This window comes from Danio aesculapii, chromosome 24 (genome assembly GCF_903798145.1).
Source record: "Danio aesculapii chromosome 24, fDanAes4.1, whole genome shotgun sequence".
Classification (NCBI taxonomy): Eukaryota; Metazoa; Chordata; class Actinopteri; order Cypriniformes; family Danionidae; genus Danio; species Danio aesculapii.
Window position 1 is genome coordinate 31,678,503 of NC_079458.1, and position 22,617 is coordinate 31,701,119.

General features: G+C 35.2%; 1 protein-coding gene across 2 annotated transcripts; it reads right to left on the minus strand.

Annotated features, from left to right (window-relative positions):
- Positions 1 to 1,828: 1,828 nt before the first annotated feature.
- Positions 1,829 to 22,563, minus strand: cd226 (CD226 molecule). 2 transcript variants are annotated; one of them, XM_056451208.1, is made up of 7 exons: positions 22,410 to 22,563; positions 18,936 to 19,262; positions 15,807 to 16,163; positions 7,355 to 7,451; positions 5,482 to 5,536; positions 3,114 to 3,545; positions 1,829 to 2,143 (listed from the first exon to the last, which is right to left on the minus strand). In XM_056451208.1, the coding sequence occupies exons 1-6, from the start codon at positions 22,474 to 22,476 to the stop codon at positions 3,420 to 3,422; spliced, it is 1,029 nt and encodes a 342-aa protein (XP_056307183.1). In that variant the 5' UTR covers positions 22,477 to 22,563; the 3' UTR covers positions 1,829 to 2,143; positions 3,114 to 3,419. The 2 variants fall into 2 exon arrangements, with proteins under 2 accessions (XP_056307183.1, XP_056307184.1); XM_056451209.1 differs by lacking the exon at positions 3,114 to 3,545.
- Between the last annotated feature and the right edge of the window lie 54 nt (positions 22,564 to 22,617).

Here is a 22,617-nt window from a genome sequence, read left to right on the forward strand (position 1 = left end):
TTTAGAAATAATAACTTTCTCAATCTTTTTTTTTTTTTTTACATCTGATCAAGAAACAGCTGAAAAAATCATTCATAATAATATCAATATTTGCTTCACTTTTTCCACATTTTTTAATGTTACAGCCTTATTCCAAAATGGATTAAATTCTTTTATTTCCTCAAAATTCTACAAACAATAGCCCATAATGACAATGTGAAAAATGATTTTTTTGAAATTGTTGCACATTTATAAAAAAATAAAAAACTGAAAAAAATCACATGTAAATAAGTATTCACAGCCATACCTCACAACCTGAATACCTATTTGATGCACCTTTGGCAGCAATTACAGCCTCAACTCTTTTTGAATATGATGCCACAAGCTTGGCACACCTGTCTTTGGGGATTTTTGCCCATTCCTCTTTGCAGTACCTCTCAAGCCCTATCAGGTTGGATGGGAAGCGACGGTTTACAGCCATTTTCAGATCTCTCCAGAGTTGTTCAATAGGATTTGGGTCTGGGCTCTGGCTGGGCTACTCAAGGACATTCACCAAGTTGTTGTGAACATTGATATTTTGGCGGTGTGCTTTGGGTCTTCCAGTTCCTGCTGCTGAAAAACATCCCCACAGCATGATGCTGCCACCACCCTGTTTCACTGTAGGGATGGTATTAGCCTTGTGATGAGCTGTGCCTGGTTTTCTCCAAACATAACACCTGGCTTTCACTCCAAAGAGTTAAATTTGAGTCTCACCAGACCAGAGAATTTTGTTTCTTATGGTCTGAGAGTCCTTCAGATGCATTTTGGCAAATTCCAGGTGAGGAGTGGCTTCCATCTGGCCACTCTACCATACAGGCCTGATTGGTGGATTGCTGCACAAATGGTTGTCCTTCTGTAAGTTTCTCCTCTCTCCACAGAAGAACGCTGGAGCTCAGACAGAGTAACCATCGGGTTATTGATCACCTCCCTAAAGCCCTTCTCCCCCGATGATTTAGCTTAGATGGCCGGCCAGCTCTAGAAAGAGTCCTGGTGCTTCCAAACATCTTCCTCTTACGGATGATAGAGACCACTGTGCTCATTGGAGCTTTCAGAGCTGCAGAAATTTTTCTGTAACCTTCCCCAGCCTTGTGCCTCGAGACAATCCTGCTCCTGAGGTCTACAGACAATTCCTTTGTCTTCATGCTTGGTTTGTGCTTTGACATGCACTACCAACCCTGGGAGCTTATAGAGACAGGTGTATGCCTTTTCAAACATGTCCAATCAACTGAATTGACCACAGGTGAACTCCAATTAAGCTGCTGAAGCCTCTCAAGAATGATCAGTGGAAACAGAATGTACCCGAGCTCAATTTGGAGCTGAACGGCAAAGGCTGTGAATACTGTGATTTTTCAGGTTTTTTATTTTCAATAAATTGGCAACAATTTAAAAAAAAACTCTTTTTTTCACATTGTCATTATTGGCTATTGTGTGTAAAATTTTGAGAAAATAAATGAATTGATTGCATTTTGGAATAAGGCTGTTACATAAAAAAAATGTTGAAAAGTGAAGCGCTATGAATACTTTCCGAATGCACTGTTTTTATATATTAAGAGATTTGTTTTTATTGGCAACAGAACAAACCACTGTTATCCATTGACTTACCTAGTTAACCAAAATAACTAGTAAAATATGTACTGTATTCAGAGCGAAAACAAAGGAAATTAGTTATTAAATATACTATGTGTTGAAATAAAATCTCTCCATTGAACAAAATTGGGAAATATTTGGAAAAGAATTAAAAATTCACAGGAGGGCTAATAATGTTTCCTTTTTAAAACCAGCCAACATATAAAAATGAGAAAACCAAACAGTCTGTTAATTTTGTTTATGAGTCACATCATCATTCAGGCATAATACAGTCTCATATGTGTGTTTTTTTAGACTAGCAGGCCTAAGTTTTGATTTGTACAGATTGATTTGTGAGATCAATGACAGATGAGTAAACAAAACTGTGATTTGTTTCATTCATTGTTTCCATGTTCAATCTTCCGTCCTCAAGCAACTTAAATGATCTAAATCATCACGTCTCACAAAGCAAATCACATCATGCCTAAAAGCTGAGCATTGTCAGTTCACCAGGGTTCATCTCCAGGAGTTTTCACTCTTCAGGCTGGTATTTCCATTTCTGCAGAAAAAAAGCATCCAGACTCAACCTGAGGACGTGATTTGGAGAAGATTCATCCACTCAAAAGCCAATCAACTGATAATCTAAGTCACTCAAACTAAAGCATTGCTATGGGTTTATATTAGCATTACGCAAAGATTAATCACATCCAAAATAGACGTTTGTATATACATAAGATGTACGTGTACCGTGTTTTTCTCTCTCTCTCTTGATATATATAAATATATATATATATATATATATATATATATATATATATATATATATATATATATATATATATATATATATATATATATATATATATAAATAACCAACTCCCATGCAAAGAATCACTGATTCGATCCCAGCCCAGACCAGGTTGGGTGCAGTAGGACCGGCGGGTTACATAGGACCAGTGGGTTACATTTATTTTTAGATATAAAATATGTATCTACATAACACAAAATATGTATGTATCTATTTAAATATTTTTGTTTTGTTTTTATGTATACATAATAAATGTGTGTACTGTGTATATTTAGTGTATATTAGTGTATACATAATAAATGTGTGTACTGTGTATATTTAGTATATATATATATATATATATATATATTTAGTATGTATATATTTAGTATGTGTATATATATATATATATATATATATATATATATATATATATATTTAGTATGCATATATTTAGTATGTATATATATATATATATATATATATATATATATATATTTAGTATGTGTATATATATATATATATATATATATATATATATATATATATATATATATATATATATATATATATATATATATATATATATATATATATATATAATACACACAGACACACACATATATCACATAAACTCAAACTTTTTATTTTGGATGCGATGAATCACTATGAATCTTTTCCCCAGCACTAATTTATATATTTGGCTGTGCTACAATGCAGAAAAGCTCTTTAAAATGATTACCTGTCAAACAAACTTCACATTTGCCACAATGTGGTCAAGAGCAGCCAAAATCCAGCACCATTATGCAATGAAATCCCATGTAAAGTGAGCTCATGCCAGGCCTGAATGGGTAATGCAGTGATGAAGATGAGGATGATGGTGGTAGTGCTTCATCAAATGACAAATTACGCACACAGATGCATTCATCTTCCACATAATTAGCAACTATTCCCCTTGATCCATGCATTAGTATTCAGGTGCAAAAGCATTTGCTGGCAGTGATGTTGCTTTTCTGAGTTATTTGTTAGTGCTCTGGATGGCGGAGTGTCATCGCTTGTGTTTAGCGTGAGCTCTCACTATCTGAAAGTTCATGTATATTTCTTTATCTTTAGCCCTGGTTCTGGTGCCTTTTTTCATCCTGTCATACACACAGCTCTGGTCGTATGGGTTACGCTGTCATAGAAAGAAGACATTAAGTGTTAATATGGATGAATGAATGAATGAATGAATGAAGCTTTAGCACATCTGACATGAGGGATTGCATTAGTCTGGAAGAGAATGAGCCAATGGTAAGCAAGTACACTATTTTACTACAATAATCACTGGTTATTATGTTTATGTTTTCATAATTCACAATACAAATACAATCAAATTATTTACAATTCAATACAATTATATTTTATGGCTATATTATATACATTATTATATTATACTATATAATACAATATACAATTTTTTATATAGTAATTTAATAAAGTAATAATAAAGTATTTCAATGAAGTAATTGAATAAGTTAAGCAATCTAATATACAATTATAATTATAGTTAAGTATACACAAAATATATTCTAATATTCATTTATATTTTTATAAAAAAAAAACGTCATAAACAAATTTTTTTACATTTTTAAATGTTAGATTTTATTAATATTTTTGTAATATTTTATTTAAATATATGAAACAAATATATGCATTGCTTTATATTGCAAATAATACTAAAATGACACTAGTTATATTTTTCTTTTTATAGTTCTGGCTAAGTATCAGTACAATTTCAATCTATTAATTTTAATATACATTTATTCTATTGTGTGTATATATATATATATATATATATATATATATATATATATAAGATATTATAATATAAACTATTATTGTATAATACTTTAATAACTTTAGCTATATTTGTTTTTATTATTTTTATAGTTAAAAAATATTAATAAAATTACGTTATTTTAATTTGATTTATGCTTGCTTATATAGTTATAGAACAAATGTTATTAAGTTAAAATGTTAGATTTTAATGTATGTATCAAATCAAGAACAGCTATATATATTATGAAAAACTAAAGAAACCACCGATATACCACCGATATATATAAGTCAGAATTATTAGCCCCCCTTTTAATTTTTTTTCTTTCTTTGTTTTAAATATTTCCCAAATGATGTTTAACAGAGCAAGGATTTTTTTTTACAGTATGTCTGATAATATTTTTCTTACCACTGGAGAAAGTCTTATTTGTTTTTTTCAGCTAGGATAAATTTTTTTAAAACATTTTAAGGTAAATATTATTAGCCCCTTTAAGCTATATTTTGTTTCGATAGTCTACAGAACAAATCATCATTATACAATAACTTGCCTAAATACCCTAACCTGCCTAGTTAACCTAATTAACCTAGTTAAGCCTTTTAAATGTCACTTTAACCTGTAATGGAGTGACTTGAAAAATATCTAGTCAAATAATATTTACTGTCATCATGGCAAAGATAAAATAAATCGGGTATTAGAAATGAGTTAATAAAACTATTACGTTTAACAGAACAGAAAAAATAATCAGGGGGGCTAATAATTCAGGGGGGGCTAATATTTCTGACTTCAACTGTAGTTTATCTGTCCATATTTTTTGATTATTCTTGTTGTTTTAAAAATCTTGTAAAAATCAATACAATTATAAGTATAAATTTACACTGTTGTTATATGTGTTTATTGTTCATTATTATTCCAGATGTTATATAAATTGCATTTAACATATACAGTTGAAGTCAGAATTGTTGTATAACAGGGGTTTGTTCTGTAGACTATTGAAAAACAATATAGCTTAAAAGGGCTAATAATTTTGACCTTAAAAGGTTTTTTTTTTTTAAATTAAAACTGCTTTTATTCTAGCCAAAATAAAACAAATAAGACTTATTCATTTTCCAGAAGAAAAATTATTATCAGACATACTGTGAACATTTCCTTGCTCTGTTAAACGTCATTTGGGAAATATTTAGAAAATAAAAAAAATCAAAGGGGATTAAATAATTCTGACTTTAAATGTATATACATTACTTTCCAAAAATGCAAATATGTTAAATAATGTTATAATAATAATGCTCAAATGTACCTGTCTTTTGGCAGGGTGCAGTTTGATCCTGTACTCCTCTTTCTTCCTCTTCATCCTGCAAAAAAAAAAAAATTGACAAACTGACTGAGGGTTTCTCATATGACGGACATTAAAGGCCACAGAATCATTTCTGAAGGAGCAGGAGAGCAACCCTGCAGTATAAAGATAACCTCGCTCCAGTGCTAAACAACAAACTGCACACTCAGTGGAAAACTGACTGTCTGGCAGAAAGAGTGCTGGACATCTGGAGAAGAGCAGCTTTCATCCGCAGTCATCAGATGGATCACTTAACATTCATAGCTAATAAAAGATGAGGGAAATGCTGATGTATTCCTCAACCATCAATTCAAATATCCAGAGTAAAAATGCTGGGTTCTACACTATTACTATCTATAGTCCCAACACAAATCGATTAAGTTAACTTGAATTTTTTTTACAAATTTAAGTGGATTGAACATAAAACAAATTAGTTGTCCCAAAAACACCAAAATTGTGTTTTTTCAACTTCCTTTAAATGAGTAGTTTGAACAAGCAGCAAAAGTCCTTTTTTTGAGTATGGACTGTGCTATTATACACTCTGTTTATTCATTTGTTAGCTGCTTGTTCAAGCTACTTGTTTAAAATGAGTTTGAATAATACAATTGTTTATTCATTTATTATTATGTTCATCCCAACTTGAATTTGAAAATAGTTAAATAAATTAAATGTAAATAAATTAAATAAAAACGGAGTTAAATTAATTGATTTGTTGGAACAAAATGAACAAATTTTGTTGGTGCAACTACTTGGTTAGTGGGTGTGTAGTTCCCAGCCTGCTTTGCATGATATTACATTAAGAGGGAATAATGTTGACAGTAAAGGGTGTTTTAAGTTAAAGGGAACCAGGGGCCTCATGTATCAACGCTGCGTATGCACAAAAACTTTGCGTACGCCAGATTTTACGCTCACGTTTGGATTTACTAATGATGAAAAAAACGTGAGAATGTGCGTTGGTCCACGCCAACTTCATGTCTGGCGTACGTGCATTTCTTGTGTGTGTTTGTTTTATTTCCATTGGCGACTCCTAGGCAATTGTGTTAAATTGCACACTACAAAGTATCTTTGAGCCGTGCAATGGCAGCTGTATGTTTTAGTATGAATTCAACGCAAGTCTTCGTACATGAGGCCCCAGTGCTGTGCGATTTGGGGAAAATGTCTAATTGCAACTTATCTGATAGATATTGCGATTGCGATTTTATTTGCAATTTAACTTTGTAGTCAAGCTTCAGCTCAATAATCTGTAACCAGTGGCAACAATTCTGCGACAGCTTAAAAAAATGATCTGTTTTTGTTTGGTGTCTGCAACTTTGAAACCAAAATATTCCCATATTACTGATGTGATTTTATTTGAGAAGAAGCCATCCACCATTAGAGTTTTCAGCTGCTCCTACTGTCAGCGACTATAAGGATTATAACTGTTGAATTTTAGGATGTACAAATGATCACCGTAATCTCCATAGACTATTTTCTCCTCAGCCACTTCTTTCGACATTTTCAGTTTTTCACACACATGTTAGTCCTGTTATGAATCTGCCACTATGCTGATGCATAGGCATTTTTAGCTCCACCCTCTTTTAAAAAGAGCACAATCTCAATTGAATTTAAAGTGACAGTCACCAAAACAACACAATGTGGATCAAACCTAAAAGGGCCAGTTTCAAAGAGTTATAAAAAAATATTTGAGAGGTATTTTGAGTTAAAACTAAACACACACATAGGGACATTATATTACATCTTATAAAAAGGGACAAAACATGTCCTGTTTAAAAGAAAGACTTGTTAAAGTTTAATCTTCAATAAGTTTAATGATTTAGAAGAGTTTCCAGACACAAACCTGTTCAACCACGTTAGCAACAAAGTCATCAGAGCAACGACACCAATCACCCCTCCTCCAATATACACATACAGCATATGATGAAGACCTGGAAAATCTGAAAATAAGAGATAAACACAGACATTTTATTTACACCAGCTAAATGAATATTTTGATCAAAAAAAGTGTACTGTGGAAAAACAATGTTGTTTGGAAGACCAACAGAGCCAAAAACCTTTAAATTAAACGCCAAATTTGACCACAGTAAACAATAGACACTAGAGGTCCTAAAATGGTGAGAAATCAGTTCTCAGATTATTTTTTTTAACAGCAGATGGTGATGTATGTTTTACAAACAGCCAAATTCTGCTTGCATCCAATTACAAATTACAAATACCCTTTGAACCTAAAATAATCGATAATAAAGTTAGGAAAGATAAAAGTTAATTGCAAGAACAATCATAGTGAGATGTTTCATAAATCTTGTGACAAAATGCAACTCGTATGACTCTAAAAGCTAGCCTAGAGTGCCATCTGACGTTAAAATGTAGCCTAGAGTGCCATCGGCTGTTAAAAACTAGCCTCGAGTGCAATCTGGAGTTAAAATGTAGCCTAGAGCACCACCTGGTGTTAAAAGCTATCATAGAGCACTGTCTACTGTTAAAAACTAGCCTAGAGTGCCATCTGCCATTAAAAACTAGATTAGAGCACTATCTGCCATTAAAAACTAGCCTAGAACAGCAACTCCGGTTAAAAACTTGCCTAGAGCATTAACAGCTGTTAAAAACTATCCTACAGTGCCATCTGCCTTTAAAATGTAGCCTAGAGTGCCATCTACTGTCAAAAACTATCCAAGAGCGCCATCTGCCATTAAAATGTAGCCTAGAGCGCCATCTGCTGTCAAAAAATAGCCTAGAGTACCATCTGCCATTACAAACTAGCCTAGAGCACCACCTGCCATTAAAATGTAGCCTAGAGTGCCAACTGCTGTTTAAAACTAGCTTAGAGCTCCACATGCTGTTAAAAACTAGCCTAGAGGGCAAACTGCTGTTAAAATGTACCCTAGAGCACCGTCTGCCATAACATACTAGCCTGGAGCCCCATATGCTGTTAAACCCAGCTAAGAGCACCATCTACTGTTAAAAACTAGCCTAGAGCACCAACTGCTGTTAAAAACGGGCTTAAAGAACCATCTGCTATTAAAAAGTAAGCTCAGAATCAATTCAAAAGAGAATTACAATACTTTTTGAAAATCTGAACCCAACCCAAAATCAAATCACGTCAAATCAACGACATGCATAAATAATCTGGTTCATTTGGTAAGCACAATTATTTTCTTTAAAATACGAAACAATATAGAACTTGATCTGTGAGTCAGGGCTTTTGATTCCATGTGGACAAGTGAAGTCCATTACAACAGTTCAACCATGTCCATTGATATTTACATTAGATGTCGCCAACGCTATTGTTGTCTTTTGGAACGAATGCGCCAACAGAGCCGCCATTTTAGTACAGGGTAGCGCTCCTTTGAAATGAATGCGGGACCAAGGTGCAGTGGAGGACTGGCCATCCAGAGCCCGATATATATAAACATATACATATATCTATGATCAGGAGTTTTCCCGGTGGTCAGTATGCAATTTTTTTAATAATAATTTTACATCACTTTTCTATATCGAAAGATAAGTGATCGCACAACATGCAGGACAAAGAGTGTGTGTTTGTGTACATGGAAATGTTAAATTTTATCTATTTTATGTTCTGAAACACACCACCTCTCCTGCTTTCACTTCTCATTCTAACGGAATTAATGAATGAATCTCCATTATGAACGACTCGTTCACTTAGCCGACAATAATACAATTTTCTAGCACCGCAGCATTTTGTTGACATATTTCATTTACATCCTTTATTTTAGTCAATATTTTTTGCTTATTTGATTTAACAAAACTAGCATAACCCTGGCATTTAGTGCGAGTTGGTGCTACTTTGCCGTATGGTCAGGGCAGTAAGAAACTATTATCATCAATAATTGTTTAGCACAAAAATTCGTAACATACAAAAATTTTAAAAATGAAATCTTACATATGAAATGTTCTGCCTTTGTGCTTTGTTTGGTCATTACTACACCCGTACACATCGCTAAAGTCCAGCATCTTCACATTGGCTTTAATCTTGACTAGTGCGGCTGAATGCCATTTGTCCTGGGAGCACTGTACAAACAGGCGGCACTATTGTCGCATGCTCAGGGTCTGTACGCGCTATCTGGTGTGTGTGTGTGTATGTGTGTGTATGTGTGTGTGTTTGTATATATATATATATATATATATATATATATATATATATATCAGAGTTTAAAAGAAGACATTGACTATATTCACATGGACATCAGTAATCAAATTATTTGCCTTAATCTGAATAAGACAATAATACGATTAAGGTGTTTACATGAGTTGCTTTTTGAATTTTCCTTTCATGATCCTTTTTACATGTTATAGCACATAATTCAGTTATCATCATTGCATCACCACGCTATCCATGTTTCCTCTTGAGTTTTATTTTATTTCAGACGTATCATTCTTTATTTGTCCACTTTAACTGCAGTTTGGCACTTTTACTTTCATTCAAGAACACTTCATGCATGCCCTCGTGACAAACGAGATCTTGGATACAAGTATGAACTGCTGGAAGTGTGTTGTTTTAATGAAATTTTATACCGCATGCCGAACGGGAAAAAAAACCTGCATTTGGCCATGCCTTGGTCCTTCACTGACTCGGTGGGTGCAGAGAATAGTGTCAAACAGCCATGTGTGTATAGACTATCCTGAAGCAAAGTGTGGCGAAAATCCTACACGACGGTAATAGTTTGCTTGTGGTGTTTACATGTCTGTACTGCACTTCAATAGTGCAACTACAATCGGCATAACAACGTATAATTCCATTTCTGTTTAGTTTATGACTTTAATTGGATTAAGGTAACCATAAATCATTAGACTCTTAATCAGAGTACTGTCTTAATCGTATTAAAATCGGATTATTGGTGTCCATGTAAACGTACTCACTGTTGGTGCTCAAGGGCTACATATTCAATCCAAATGAAATAATCTGAAGTCAATACAGCTTATCAGAATCAGAATCAGTTTTATTGCCAAGTGTGCTTCACACACACAAGGAATTTGTTTTGGCTACAGAAGCTTCCAGTGTACATAAAGTGACAAGTGACAACACAAAATAATAACAAAACAAAAAAATAAAATAAAATAATAATGAAAAATGATGAACATTAAACAGATGCGGTTAGTGAAGAAACCAGGATGTTGAGTTGTATGTACAGATTGTTATAAATATACAGGTTATAAGGTGCTGTGTACAAGTGCGAATGTAGAGAGTATTGCATTGTATATTGATATAAGGTGCTGTGTACAAGTGCGTATGAGAAAGTATTGCACATATTTATTGCACAGTAGGGGAATATTTAACTGTTCATAAGGTAGACAGCCTGAGGAAAGAAACTTTTCCTGTGTCTGGCTGTTTTTGTGCTTGGTGCTCTGAAGCGCCGACCAGACGGTAACAGTTCAAACAGGTAGTGTGCTGGGTGTGAGGCGTCCAGAGTGATTTTGCGAGCCCTTTTACTCACTCTGGAAGAGTACAGTTCTTGAAGTGTAGGAAGGGTTGTGCCAGTGATTCGTTCAGCAGTCCGGACTATTCGCTGTAGTCTACGGAGGTCGGTTTTGGCAGCTGAGCCGAACCAGACCGTGATTGAAGTGCAGAGGATGGATTGGATGACAGCTGAGTAGAACTGTACGAGTAGCTCCTGTGGCAGGTTGAACTTCCTCAGCTGACGAAGGAAGTACAGTCTCTGCTGGGCTTTCTTCACAATAGAGTCTATATGAATGTCCCACTTCAGATCCTGAGAGATGGTGGTGCCCAGGAACCTGAATGACTCTACTGCAGCCACAGTGCTGTTCATGATGGTGAGTGGGGGGAGTGCAGGGGGGTTTCTCCTGAAGTCCACTATCATCTCCACTGTTTTGAGCGTGTTCAGCTCCAGGTTGTTGTATCTGCACCATAACGCCAGCCGCTCCACCTCCTGTCTGTATGCAGACTCGTCACCGTTCTGGATGAGGCCGATAACAGTAGTGTCGTCTGCAAACTTAATGAGTTTGATGGAGGGGTCTTTTGCAGTGCAGTCGTTGGTGTACAGGGAGAAGAGCAGTGGAGAAAGAACACATCCCTGGGGGGCACCAGTGCTGATGGTGCGGCTGTCGGATGTGATTTTGCCCATTCTGACTAGCTGTTGTCTATCTGTCAGAAAGCTGGTGATCCATTGACAGACAGAGCTAGGAACAGAGAGCTGGGCCAGTTTGTACTCAAGCAGTGATGGGACGATGGTGTTAAAGGCAGAACTGAAGTCCACAAACAGAATCCTTGCGTAGTTCCCTGGTTTGTCCAGATGTTGTAGGGTATAATGCAGTCCCATGTTGACTGCATCATCCACAGACCGGTTTGCTCTATAGGCGAACTGCAGGGGGTCCAGCAGGGGTCCAGTGATGTCCTTCAGATATGCTAGCACCAGTCTTTCGAATGACTTCATGGCCACAGATGTTAAGGCCACAGGTCTGTAGTCATTGAGTCCTGTGATCTTTGGCTTCTTCGGGATTGGGATGATGGTGGAGCGCTTAAAGCAGGATGGAACTTTGCGCTGTTCCAGTGATCTATTGAAGATATGTGAGAAAATGGGAGCCAGCTGGTCAGCGCAGGTTCTCAGACAGGCTGGTGAGACACCATCTGGCCCTGGTGCTTTCCTTCTCTTCTGTTTACTGAAGATCTGACGCACATGATCCTCACTGATCTGAAGAGCAGGGGGGGAGAGGAAGATGGCTGGAGGTGTTGATGGCTGTGTAGGGCGATGGTCCGGGCTGTGTTGATGTGGTGTTGATGGCTGTGTAGGGAGATGGTCCGGGCTGTGTTGATGCGGTGTTGATGGCTGTGTAGGGAGATGGTCCGGGCGGGTGTGAGGTGTCTGGTCATAGGTGTCAAACCTACAGTAGAACATATTCAGCTCGTTTGCAATATGTTTATTGCTGTCGATACTGGGGGACGGTGTAATTAGTGAAATCTTTTAAGCCTCTCCACACTGATGCAGGGTCGTTAACTGAAAACTGGTTTTGCAGCTTTTTGGCATAGCTTTTCTTAGCCACACCAATCTCCTTTGTCAATGTGTTCCTGGCCTGATTGTAAAGGATCCTGTCACCACTCCTGTAAGCATCCTCTTTGGCCTGACGAAGCTGTCTGAGTTTTGGTGTGAACCATGGTTTATCATTGTTAAATGACAAGTAGGTCCTGGTAGGGATGCATAACTCTTCACAGAAACTGATGTATGATGTTACAGTCTCTGTGAGCTCGTCCAGATCTGTGGCTGCAGCTTCAAAAACATTCCAGTCAGTGCATTCAAAACAGGCTTGTAAGACCTGCTCTGTGTCGTTGGTCCATCTCTTGACAGTCCTTAATACTGGCTTAGTAGTTTTAAGTTTTTGCCTGTACGTTGGTATAAGATGAACCAGGCAGTGATCGGAGAGTCCTAGAGCTGCTCTGGCGATGGAGCGATATGCATCCTTTATTGTGGTGTAGCAATGGTCCAAAATGTTATTGTCTCTGGTGGGGCATGTAATGTGCTGTTTGAATTTAGGCAGCTCATGTGTGAGTTTTGCCTGATTAAAGTCCCCAAGTATGATAAAAACAGAGTCCGGGTGTTGTTGTTCTGTCTCTGTGATCAGATCAGCCAGCTGTTGCAGCGCAGTACTCACGTGTGCTTGCGGTGGAATGTAAACACAGACGAGAATGAACGAGGAAAATTCTCTTGGTGAATAAAACGGCTTACAGTTAATGAAAAGCACTTCCACATCAGGACAGCACATCTTCTTTAACACAGTTACATCCGTACACCACCTTCTGTTGATGTAAAAGCATGTCCCACCACCGCGCGTTTTGCCCGTTGACTCCGTATCGCGATCTGCTCTGTACAGCTGAAAGTCCGGTAGGTTTAATGCGCTGTCCGGAATGGCTTCGTTTAGCCAGGTTTCCGTGAAACACAGGACAGCAGAGTTGTTAAAGTTCTTGTTTTTGCATGTGAGCAGAAGTAGTTCGTCCATTTTGTAAGGAAGAGAGCGGAGATTCGCCAGGTGAATGCTGGGCAGCGCCGTTCTGAAGCCGCGCTGTCTTAGCCTGACGAGCGCGCCGGCTCGCTTCCCACGCTTGCGCGTCTTGTAGCGTTTCCACAATGCGGCTGCTCCGCCGACCACAATGTTCCGCAAAACGCCACAAAAATCTAAATCCAGTTCTTGATTAGTTGGTGTGCACTGCCGAATGTTCAGCAGCTCGTCCCTGGTGTAACTGATCGTATTTGATAAACATAAAACAGGACAGACTAACAAAAACAGTGCAAACACTGGACAGCCCCACACCGAAGCGGCCATCCGCGGCGCCATCTTGATGAGGTCTCTCAAGATGTCTTGAGGTCTTATGAGGTATATCCAATAGTCAGCATACTACCATGAAGGATAAACCACATGCAACGGGGTTAATTGTTGATGCAAGAAGTAGCTGTCTGAAAGGGATGACAGAGTGCTAAGCCATATTGTAAAAAAACACAGCTGCCCAAATAACTGCTGAATTAAATGTGGATCTAAACTCTCATTCTCACCAAAACTATGGACCTCCACTGGGTCAATACATGGCCAGGCTGCTATAGACAAACATTTAGTGCCAATGCTAAATGTCGATTTTAATGGTGCAGAAAAGCTTTGCTCCAATAGCATAGTAAGCTGGCTAATCTTCTGCAAGATAAATGCCTCAAAATTCCTGCAGTCACTTTTATGTAGGGATGCTCTGATAAGGATTTTCTCAGCCGATAACGAGTCACGATTCCTTTGTCATGGTGATCGGCCGATACCGAGTACTGATTCTGATGCTTCAAGCATCAAGTATGACACTTAAGAGAAGATTTCTCTTTACCTAAGAGAATAAATGAAAGATGTTCCATATAATCCCTTAAACATGTCTCTTTCAACCATTTAGTGTGCACACGTCATGGTCAGAAGCAGCTTTACAGAAAATAATAGATAACATTGCCAAAAACACAGGACTTTCAGTTTTAATTTATGTAAAAAGGCCTAAATACATGCAAGGCCATTCCAATCTCTTGCTAATTCACTATCATCTCCATGATTTCCGAGGTATTTTATCTAATTCAAAGCGCCTCGGTTCATGAGATCGGCCAGATTGGCGAGTACTAATCATATCATAAAATGTGATTATCAGCCAATACTGATCTCCAGCCAATCATGCAGACCATCCCTACTTGTATGTCATTCTCAAGTTGAATTAATGCTGAATTGGTGCAAAAGAAGGTCCTACACCTTACTATACTAATAAATTACGGTTGTCTAAAACCAGCTGCTCACAGGATTTCACCTTCAGAAAATTGCAGTGTCTAAGTGACTTCATACATCCCTACAACTATTTAAAAAAATTAACCATTTTTGTCTGCGAAATATCACCAAATGTTTGCTACTTTGACTTTACATTCAAAAGTCAGTCAAGGAAGGTCAAAATGAGGGGCTCATATGCTCTCCCTATGGAGTTTTGATTTATGTTTCTCTATGTCACAGAATTTTGATGATTACAAGTCACGCCATGAAAAGTGAATAAACATATATTTAGTATTCATGTCAGTATTTTCTGACCAATATTAAATTAATTATTTGCAACATTAAAGTTTAGTAACCTTCAATGGAATATCTTGTATTTATCAAAACGTATACAAGTCTGTCTGGAAAAGTTTTTAGAGTTGCTTACTAAATCTGGACTATTATGTTCAGAATTTGTAATTCTGGAAGCTGTCCTTTGTCAAATGCTAGAGCTATATATATTTTTACAATTATCTGGAACACAATTAAAAGTAAACAGTAAGCACTTGTCACTTTGTGTCATTTCCTTTGAAAGCCCAAATACAGAAACAGAACAAGCTCCGTGGAAATAGCAGCGTTTGGACGGCATTTAAGCTTTCTCCGTACTAACATTACAGTGCCTCTGGCCACGCCCCTTTGATGTGCATGATGAATGCGAGTATTCTTAAGAGTTTGTGATCTCACTAACCAGGATGTATTTTTTTGTAGTCCCCAAACTTTGTTCGCTGTAGCCTTTGCTAAGCTAACCCTGCAAAAGCCAATGTCTCCCTTTGCATTGAACTTTGAGCGTATTGCATTGAGATGTTGTTTATGTTCACACAGCTACATTACACATCAACTAAAATTTAAAATATGGTATTGTAGTAGACAATATATTCTTTAATCAATATATTTGTTCTCTTTTATACAAATACTACCCATCAAACATTTAGACATATCTGAATCTAAAATTGTGGACAAAAATTTGTAAAATGATTAAACAGATGGTTAAAAGTTTGTCGCACCTTGAGCAGGTATAGTGGTTAGCAGAACAGTAGTGGACTGGACGCCAGTGTTTGTGCTGAAGTTGCAGCGGTACAGTCCTCCATCTTCTTTGATGATATTGGTGAGATGTAGACTGACCTCCATATCCTCACTGCAGTTCAGTAGTCCTCTGTTGCTGAAGTTTCTCAGCTCCACACCATCCTCCAGCATCTCACATGTGGCTATTATATTGCTGCTGCCCTCCTCAGTGTCCAGCTTCTCTATGCTGACTTGGTAAATCTTACCATCATGGACAAGGTCACACATAATGGTCAGGTTGTCATTCTCGGCAACTACCAACTTAGTGTCTGCCTGGATAGAGATGGAGGTGGTGATTGCTAAAACAGAAAAAAGAAGAAAACAAAGTCATGTTATACAAGATCTATGACTATTGAATTGTTAACCTAAATCCTACACACCGTTATACTTAGTATTCATGGTATGTATTGTATATAATTTATACAAACACTTTTCTATCCATCTATCTATCTATCTATCTATCTATCTATCTATCTATCTATCTATCTATCTATCTATCTATCTATCTATCTATCTATCTATCTATCTATCTATCTATCTATCTATCTATCTATCTATCTATCTATCTATCTATCTATCTATCTATCTATTTATCTATCTATCTATCTGTCAACGTATCTATCTATCTACCCGTCAACGTATCTATCTATCTACCCGTCAACGTATCTATCTATCTACACGTCAACGTATCTATCTATCTACCCGTCAACGTATCTATCTATCTATCTATCTATCTATCTATCTATCTATCTATCTATCTATCTATCTATCTATCTATCTATCTGTCAACGTATCTATCTATCTATCTGTCAACGTATCTATCTATCTACCCGTCAACGTATCTATCTATCTACCCGTCAACGTATCTATCTATCTACCCGTCAACGTATCTATCTATCTACACGTCAACGTATCTATCTATCTACCCGTCAACGTATCTATCTATCTATCTATCTATCTATCTATCTATCTATCTATCTATCTATCTATCTATCTATCTATCTATCTATCTATCTATCTATCTATCTACGTATCTATCTATCTATCTACGTATCTATCTATCTATCTACGTATCTATCTATCTACGTATCTATCTATCTATCTATCTATCTATCTATCTATCTATCTATCTATCTATCTATCTATCTATCTATCTATCTATCTATCTATCTATCTATCTATCTATCTGTCTGTATGTCTATCTGTCTGTCTGTCTGTCTGTGCATCTATTTGTCTACGTCAGTGATTTTCAACCACTGTGCCGCGGCACACTAGTGTGCAGTGAGAGATCGTCAAGTGTGACGTGAGAAATTATCCATTGTCACTTTTTTTCAATTTTAAATTTTATAAAACGTTTATTATTCATTTTCTGCAAATATTATGTCATTGTGCGGTCTCTGTGCTGTAAAGACTGGGAAGGTAATTTAATATTCGTTCGTGTGGCAACACGTAGCTGATTGCCTCGTTCCTCCGAGAGACTTAATGATGCACGTGAGAGGTCGTGGTGACAGTCATGGAGAAGTTTTTAAAAAGGACAACTGCAAACTCCGAATTGGGCTCTGTACAAGATTCTGACCCGGATGAAGGCCCTAGTATGAGTGGTGGGAAAAATAAAGCAAAGACAGTGAGCTCAAGGCAATATAGTGAAAGCTATCTTTCGTATGAAAGATTTCATGTTTCACACTGACTGAGTATAAATAAATTGAGAAATTATATTGTAATTAAATATACTGTTCAGAGTGTCATTTTATAACATTTTTGGTTAGTGGTGTGCCGCAAAATTTTTTCCAATATAAAAAACGTGCCCTGGCTCAAAAAAGGTTAAAAAACACTGGTCTACGTATCTGTCTACGTATCTGTCTACGTATCTGTCTACGTATCTATCTATCTATCTATCTATCTATCTATCTATCTATCTATCTATCTATCTATCTATCTATCTATCTATCCGTCTACATATCTATCCGTCTGTCTATCTATCTATCTATCTATCTATCTATCTATCTATCTATCTATCTATCTATCTATCTATCTATCTATCTATCTATCTGTCTGTCTGTGTATCTATCTATCTGTCTGTGTATCTATCTATCTGTCTGTGCATCTATCTATCTATCTGTCTGTGTATCTATCTGTCTGTGTATCTATCTATCTGTCTGTCTGTCTATCTATCTATCTATCTATCTATCTGTCTGTCTGTCTGTCTGTCTGTCTGTCTGTCTGTCTGTCTGTCTGTCTGTCTGTCTGTCTGTCTGTCTGTCTGTCTGTCTGTCTGTCTGTCTGTCTGTCTGTCTGTCTGTCTGTCTGTCTATCTATCTATCTATCTGTCTACGCATCTATCTGTCTACGTATCGATCTATCCGTCTACGTATCTATCTATCCGTCTACATATCTATCTATCTATCTATCTATCTATCTATCTATCTATCTATCTATCTATCTATCTATCTATCTATCTATCTATCTATCTATCTATCTATGTATCTATCTATCTATCTATCTATCTATCTATCTATCTATCTATCTATCTATCTATCTATCTATCTATCTATCTATCTATAACACTTTCTCATATATAATTTTCACTGGATTTTAGGAATTTAAAAATATGATTTATGCAAATAAATCAAATATTAACTATTCCAAATTTCATGGTGGCATAAAAATGGTCAAATATCTGATTTGGCATATATACTTGCCACTATAAATATATATTTGGGTTTATCTTGGACTAATTATTCTTCAACAGTAATATTAAAGGGAAAGTTCAGCCAAAATGGAACATTAACTCTCCCTTTACTTGTTTCAAACCTGTTTGACTTTCTTCTATCGAACACAAAAGAATATATTTTGAAAAATGTTGGAAATTGGTAACTATTAACTTTTATGGTATTTGTTTTTCCAATGGTTACAGGTTTTCAGAATGTAGTGCTCAACAGAAGAACGAAACTAATAAAGGTTTAGAACTACTTGAAAAACAATAAACATTGAGTCATTTTTAATTTTTGGGTGAACTATCCCTTTAAAGAAATGAAACACTACAACTTGCTCAAAATAGTTTCTCCATTCACCTGCTTTTTGGACAAAAGTGTCTTTGGTCCATGAACCCTGAGGATAGGTCTGCAGAGAGCAGTGATACTGGCCAATGTCGCCTTCAGTCACGTTCATTATGGAAATGCTACCATCCATCGCAGTGCTCTTCAGAAACTCCACTCTTCCTTCATAAGACGACCCAAAGTTAGTGCCATACTGAGGGTGATAAACGGCTATAGGTTTTAAAATAGGCTTTTTAGACCAGGAGACCATAATGAGCTGGCCAGTCCATGGACACAAGCAGTCCAGGATCATTCCCTCCTGCAGGACAACTGATGATTCTGGAGCTTTCATCTGAACTGAGCCTAGAAGAGCAGCGCACAAGTGAAGGAAATAAGACATGAATAGAATTAGACACTTATTGAATAAAAAATAATAATAAAAGACCATCATTTCAAGTGGAAAAGACATTGGTTAAACAGCATCGGGGTTTGTAAACTCATTCACTGGATTTTAAAATGATAGATGTTCTATTCACAAAGAAGTCAATTAAATATTTTACAAACACTCCACTGTTAAAAAGTATAGGATTTGTACGGTTTCAGTCAATTATGATCCCCAAGACTACATTTGTTTGATTAAAAATGTCTAATAATAGTGGTAATTTGGTGAAATATTCAAATCAGGGTTTCTGCAGGTTTGATTAAGTTAAATTTATGATTTTTAAAGACATTTGTAAGACCATTATGAATTAAATTTTAGACTTAAACAAGGCGAAATGCTAAGGATTTTTTTTCAAATATCCCAGTTAGAAAAAAAAGAATAAATCACTAGCCTTAATAAACAATGATTAAAATTTCATACATTTAATACATTGTTTTAATATTTTTGTATATTTTTTTTTAATATATCTATTCACAAACCCTATAACCTTTACCAAGAACAGAACAAAACATAGCTGTCAATTACTTCAGTCTACAACAATAATAATTTAATAATAAAAAATCTAGGTCAGCTCAGTATCCTGAGCAGTAAATAAATGGAGAATTTTTAAACAAATGTTACTGTAAGAAAAGTAATTAAATGTTATTTTTAAATAAAAAGTTTTATTGAGATGGATTGTTGGTGATTGTATGGGTTTTAATGGCCAGATTGGGTAGCTATACATAAACAAAGGAAAATTAAGACCTGTTAAAAAAATTAAGACCTATAGCCCAATATTTCAGTAATTTTAAGAATTTTTATGACCTAAAAATTTAGCTTTTGAGATTAAAGATATTTTAAGACTTTAAGACCCCGTGGACCCTGTCAAATATTCATATTCAGTTCATATAATTGTTGTTAAAGTATATTATAAAATGTAACTTATTTGCGATATTGAATCGTGAAGTAAAATTTTCAGTATTATCAATCCAGTCTTTGGCGTTGCATGATCTTTCAAAAGAAATTAATTTTGTGAAAACTCATGACATATTTTATTCAGGATCACAATGTTTTTAAGCATTTATTTTACTTTTTTCCATAGTCTTCACTCTCTCTTTGGATTCAGTAAGCCCTTTTGTTAAATATCTTGTGAAGTCATATGTGAATAAATACAATGATCTTCAGCCAACAGTAACTGTTGTTTTGCTCTTCTCCATCTCAGTGCTCAATGTTTGGGGTTTAAAGTTACAGCACTGTTAAAAAAAGTTAACTTAAAATTTTATTTTATTAAGCTTCAGTGGTTGAAGTTGTGCAAAATATATATATTTTTTAAGTTGACTGAAAAGGCTGGTTTAAGTCAAGTATACTCTATTGAATAATTTGCCACAACCACTGAAGTTTAATAAACTTAACATTTCTTTGCAGCCTGTTGCTTTAAAATTTTAAGTTAACTCAACTTTTTATCATTAACATTGGTAAACGCTTAAGTGAAGAAATCAAAATTCAAAGTCTCCTCAACTGAATGTTTTACTTTCGTTTAACAAACAGTTCCAAAGTTAAATCATTTTTATGAGTAAATTCAACTCTGAGCTCAAAAATATGTCCACCTAACTTACAATTTGAAACTGAGTTAACAATTTGTAAGCTGGTTTTACAGTAAGCAAAACAATCTCTTAAATATAAGCTGCATTGTAAACTAATCCAACAACAGCAATGCAACCAACAACCACATGTAAAAATGAAAGCTACTTTCAGTGTTACCACAAATCCTCACATCATGTCTTATTTACTGGTAAAATAAAGGGTAAAATAAAGTTAAGTTTAAGTTAAGTTAAATGTTAATATTTGCTTTATTATATAAAATTCAGATTTTTCTATGTTCAAAATTTCAAATAAATATAACAATGTCTGTGTTTAATTGTGTAAAATTAATATATTATAGTATTTACTCTCTCTTTCAATTCAGTAAGCCCTTGTTCAATATTTTGTGAAGTCATATGTGAATAAATACAATGATCTCCGGCCAACAATCACTGTTGTTTTGCACTTCTCCATCTCAAGGCACAATGTGTTGCGTTTAGTCACAGCAAAACAATCTCTTAAATGTAATCTGCACTGTAAACTAATCCAACAACAACAATGCAACCAACAATTACATGTAAAAATAAATGATTTGTTACCACTAATCCTTACATCATGTCTTATTTCCTGGTAAAATAAAGGGTAAAACAGCTTTGAAAAGGCAAAGGTTTCTCACGATTTAGGTATGAGTTTAAGTTAAATGTTAATATTTGCTTTATTATATAAAGGTCTGATTTTTCTATCTTCAATTAAATTTCAATTAAATTTTGCAATTTATTAGACACATTTTGATGTAATACTTCTGATATTAAAACCTTGGTATTATGTTGTCTAAAAATTCATAAAAATCATCTATCTGAAAGAAATGACATCCTTTTTAATGCAAAAACCTTTTAAAATGATACGATTTTTATTTTAAATTTGGATGAAACGTCATCAATACGTTGCAGATTTAGGATATAACTAAAATCGTGCTTTACTCAAATGCATAACTATAAGTGCAAACTAAATGCTCTTTAGGACTTTTCCACAATTTTCTTTTTTTTTTTTTTTCAGTTGAAGGCAAAATTATTGTCAAAATTTTAATCAAACTAATTATTTGTCTTATTTTTTATTTAATTCCCAAGTGATATTTAACAGAACAAGGACATGTTCACTGTATGTCTTTTAATATTTGTATTTTAAGTCTGGAATGAAAGCAGTTTTCACATTTCTTAATATATATATATATATATATCACTGTAAAGTATTACTAATAAAGTATTACTGTCATTATGGCGAAGACAAAACTAAAAATTTGCTGTTTAAAATTAGTTATTCAAGAAATTATTTTTAAAAATGTGTTTGTCTCACTGTTAAATATTTGAAAAAAAAATAATAATAATTTGATTTCAAAGAAGGGCTAATCATTTTGCCTTCAACTGTATATAAAAATGACCAAAGATAAACAATTGCTTATAACGTTTACGAAATCCACCCAATGCTTTCTACCTCTGCTAAAAACATACCTTTCAGAAAACAGAGCAGCATCATGAGTACCAAGAAGTACCAGTAATCCTTTTGTACAGCCACCATCTTGCTCCTCTGAGACAGAATGAATACAGCATTGACGGAGACTCGCGCGACCACAGGCACTTTCTGTGTTCAGCTGCAAGAGTCTGCAATCGGCTCCTCAACCAGCGCTTAAACACTGCTAGAGAGGAGGTGTTAAGTTCA

What these genes read in the sequence shown, in the direction of transcription:
- cd226 (XM_056451208.1), bottom strand. Translation starts at nt 22,476, where the DNA reads ATGGTGGCTGTACAAAAGGATTACTGGTACTTCTTGGTACTCATGATG. An exon ending in AACCACTATACCTGCTCAAG is followed by an intron (nt 7,452 to 15,806) that starts GTGCGACAAACT and finishes TCTTATTTTCAG; the next exon opens with ATTTTCCAGGTCTTCATCAT. An exon ending in TTGCTAACGTGGTTGAACAG is followed by an intron (nt 5,537 to 7,354) that starts GTTTGTGTCTGG and finishes TTTTTTTTGCAG; the next exon opens with GATGAAGAGGAAGAAAGAGG.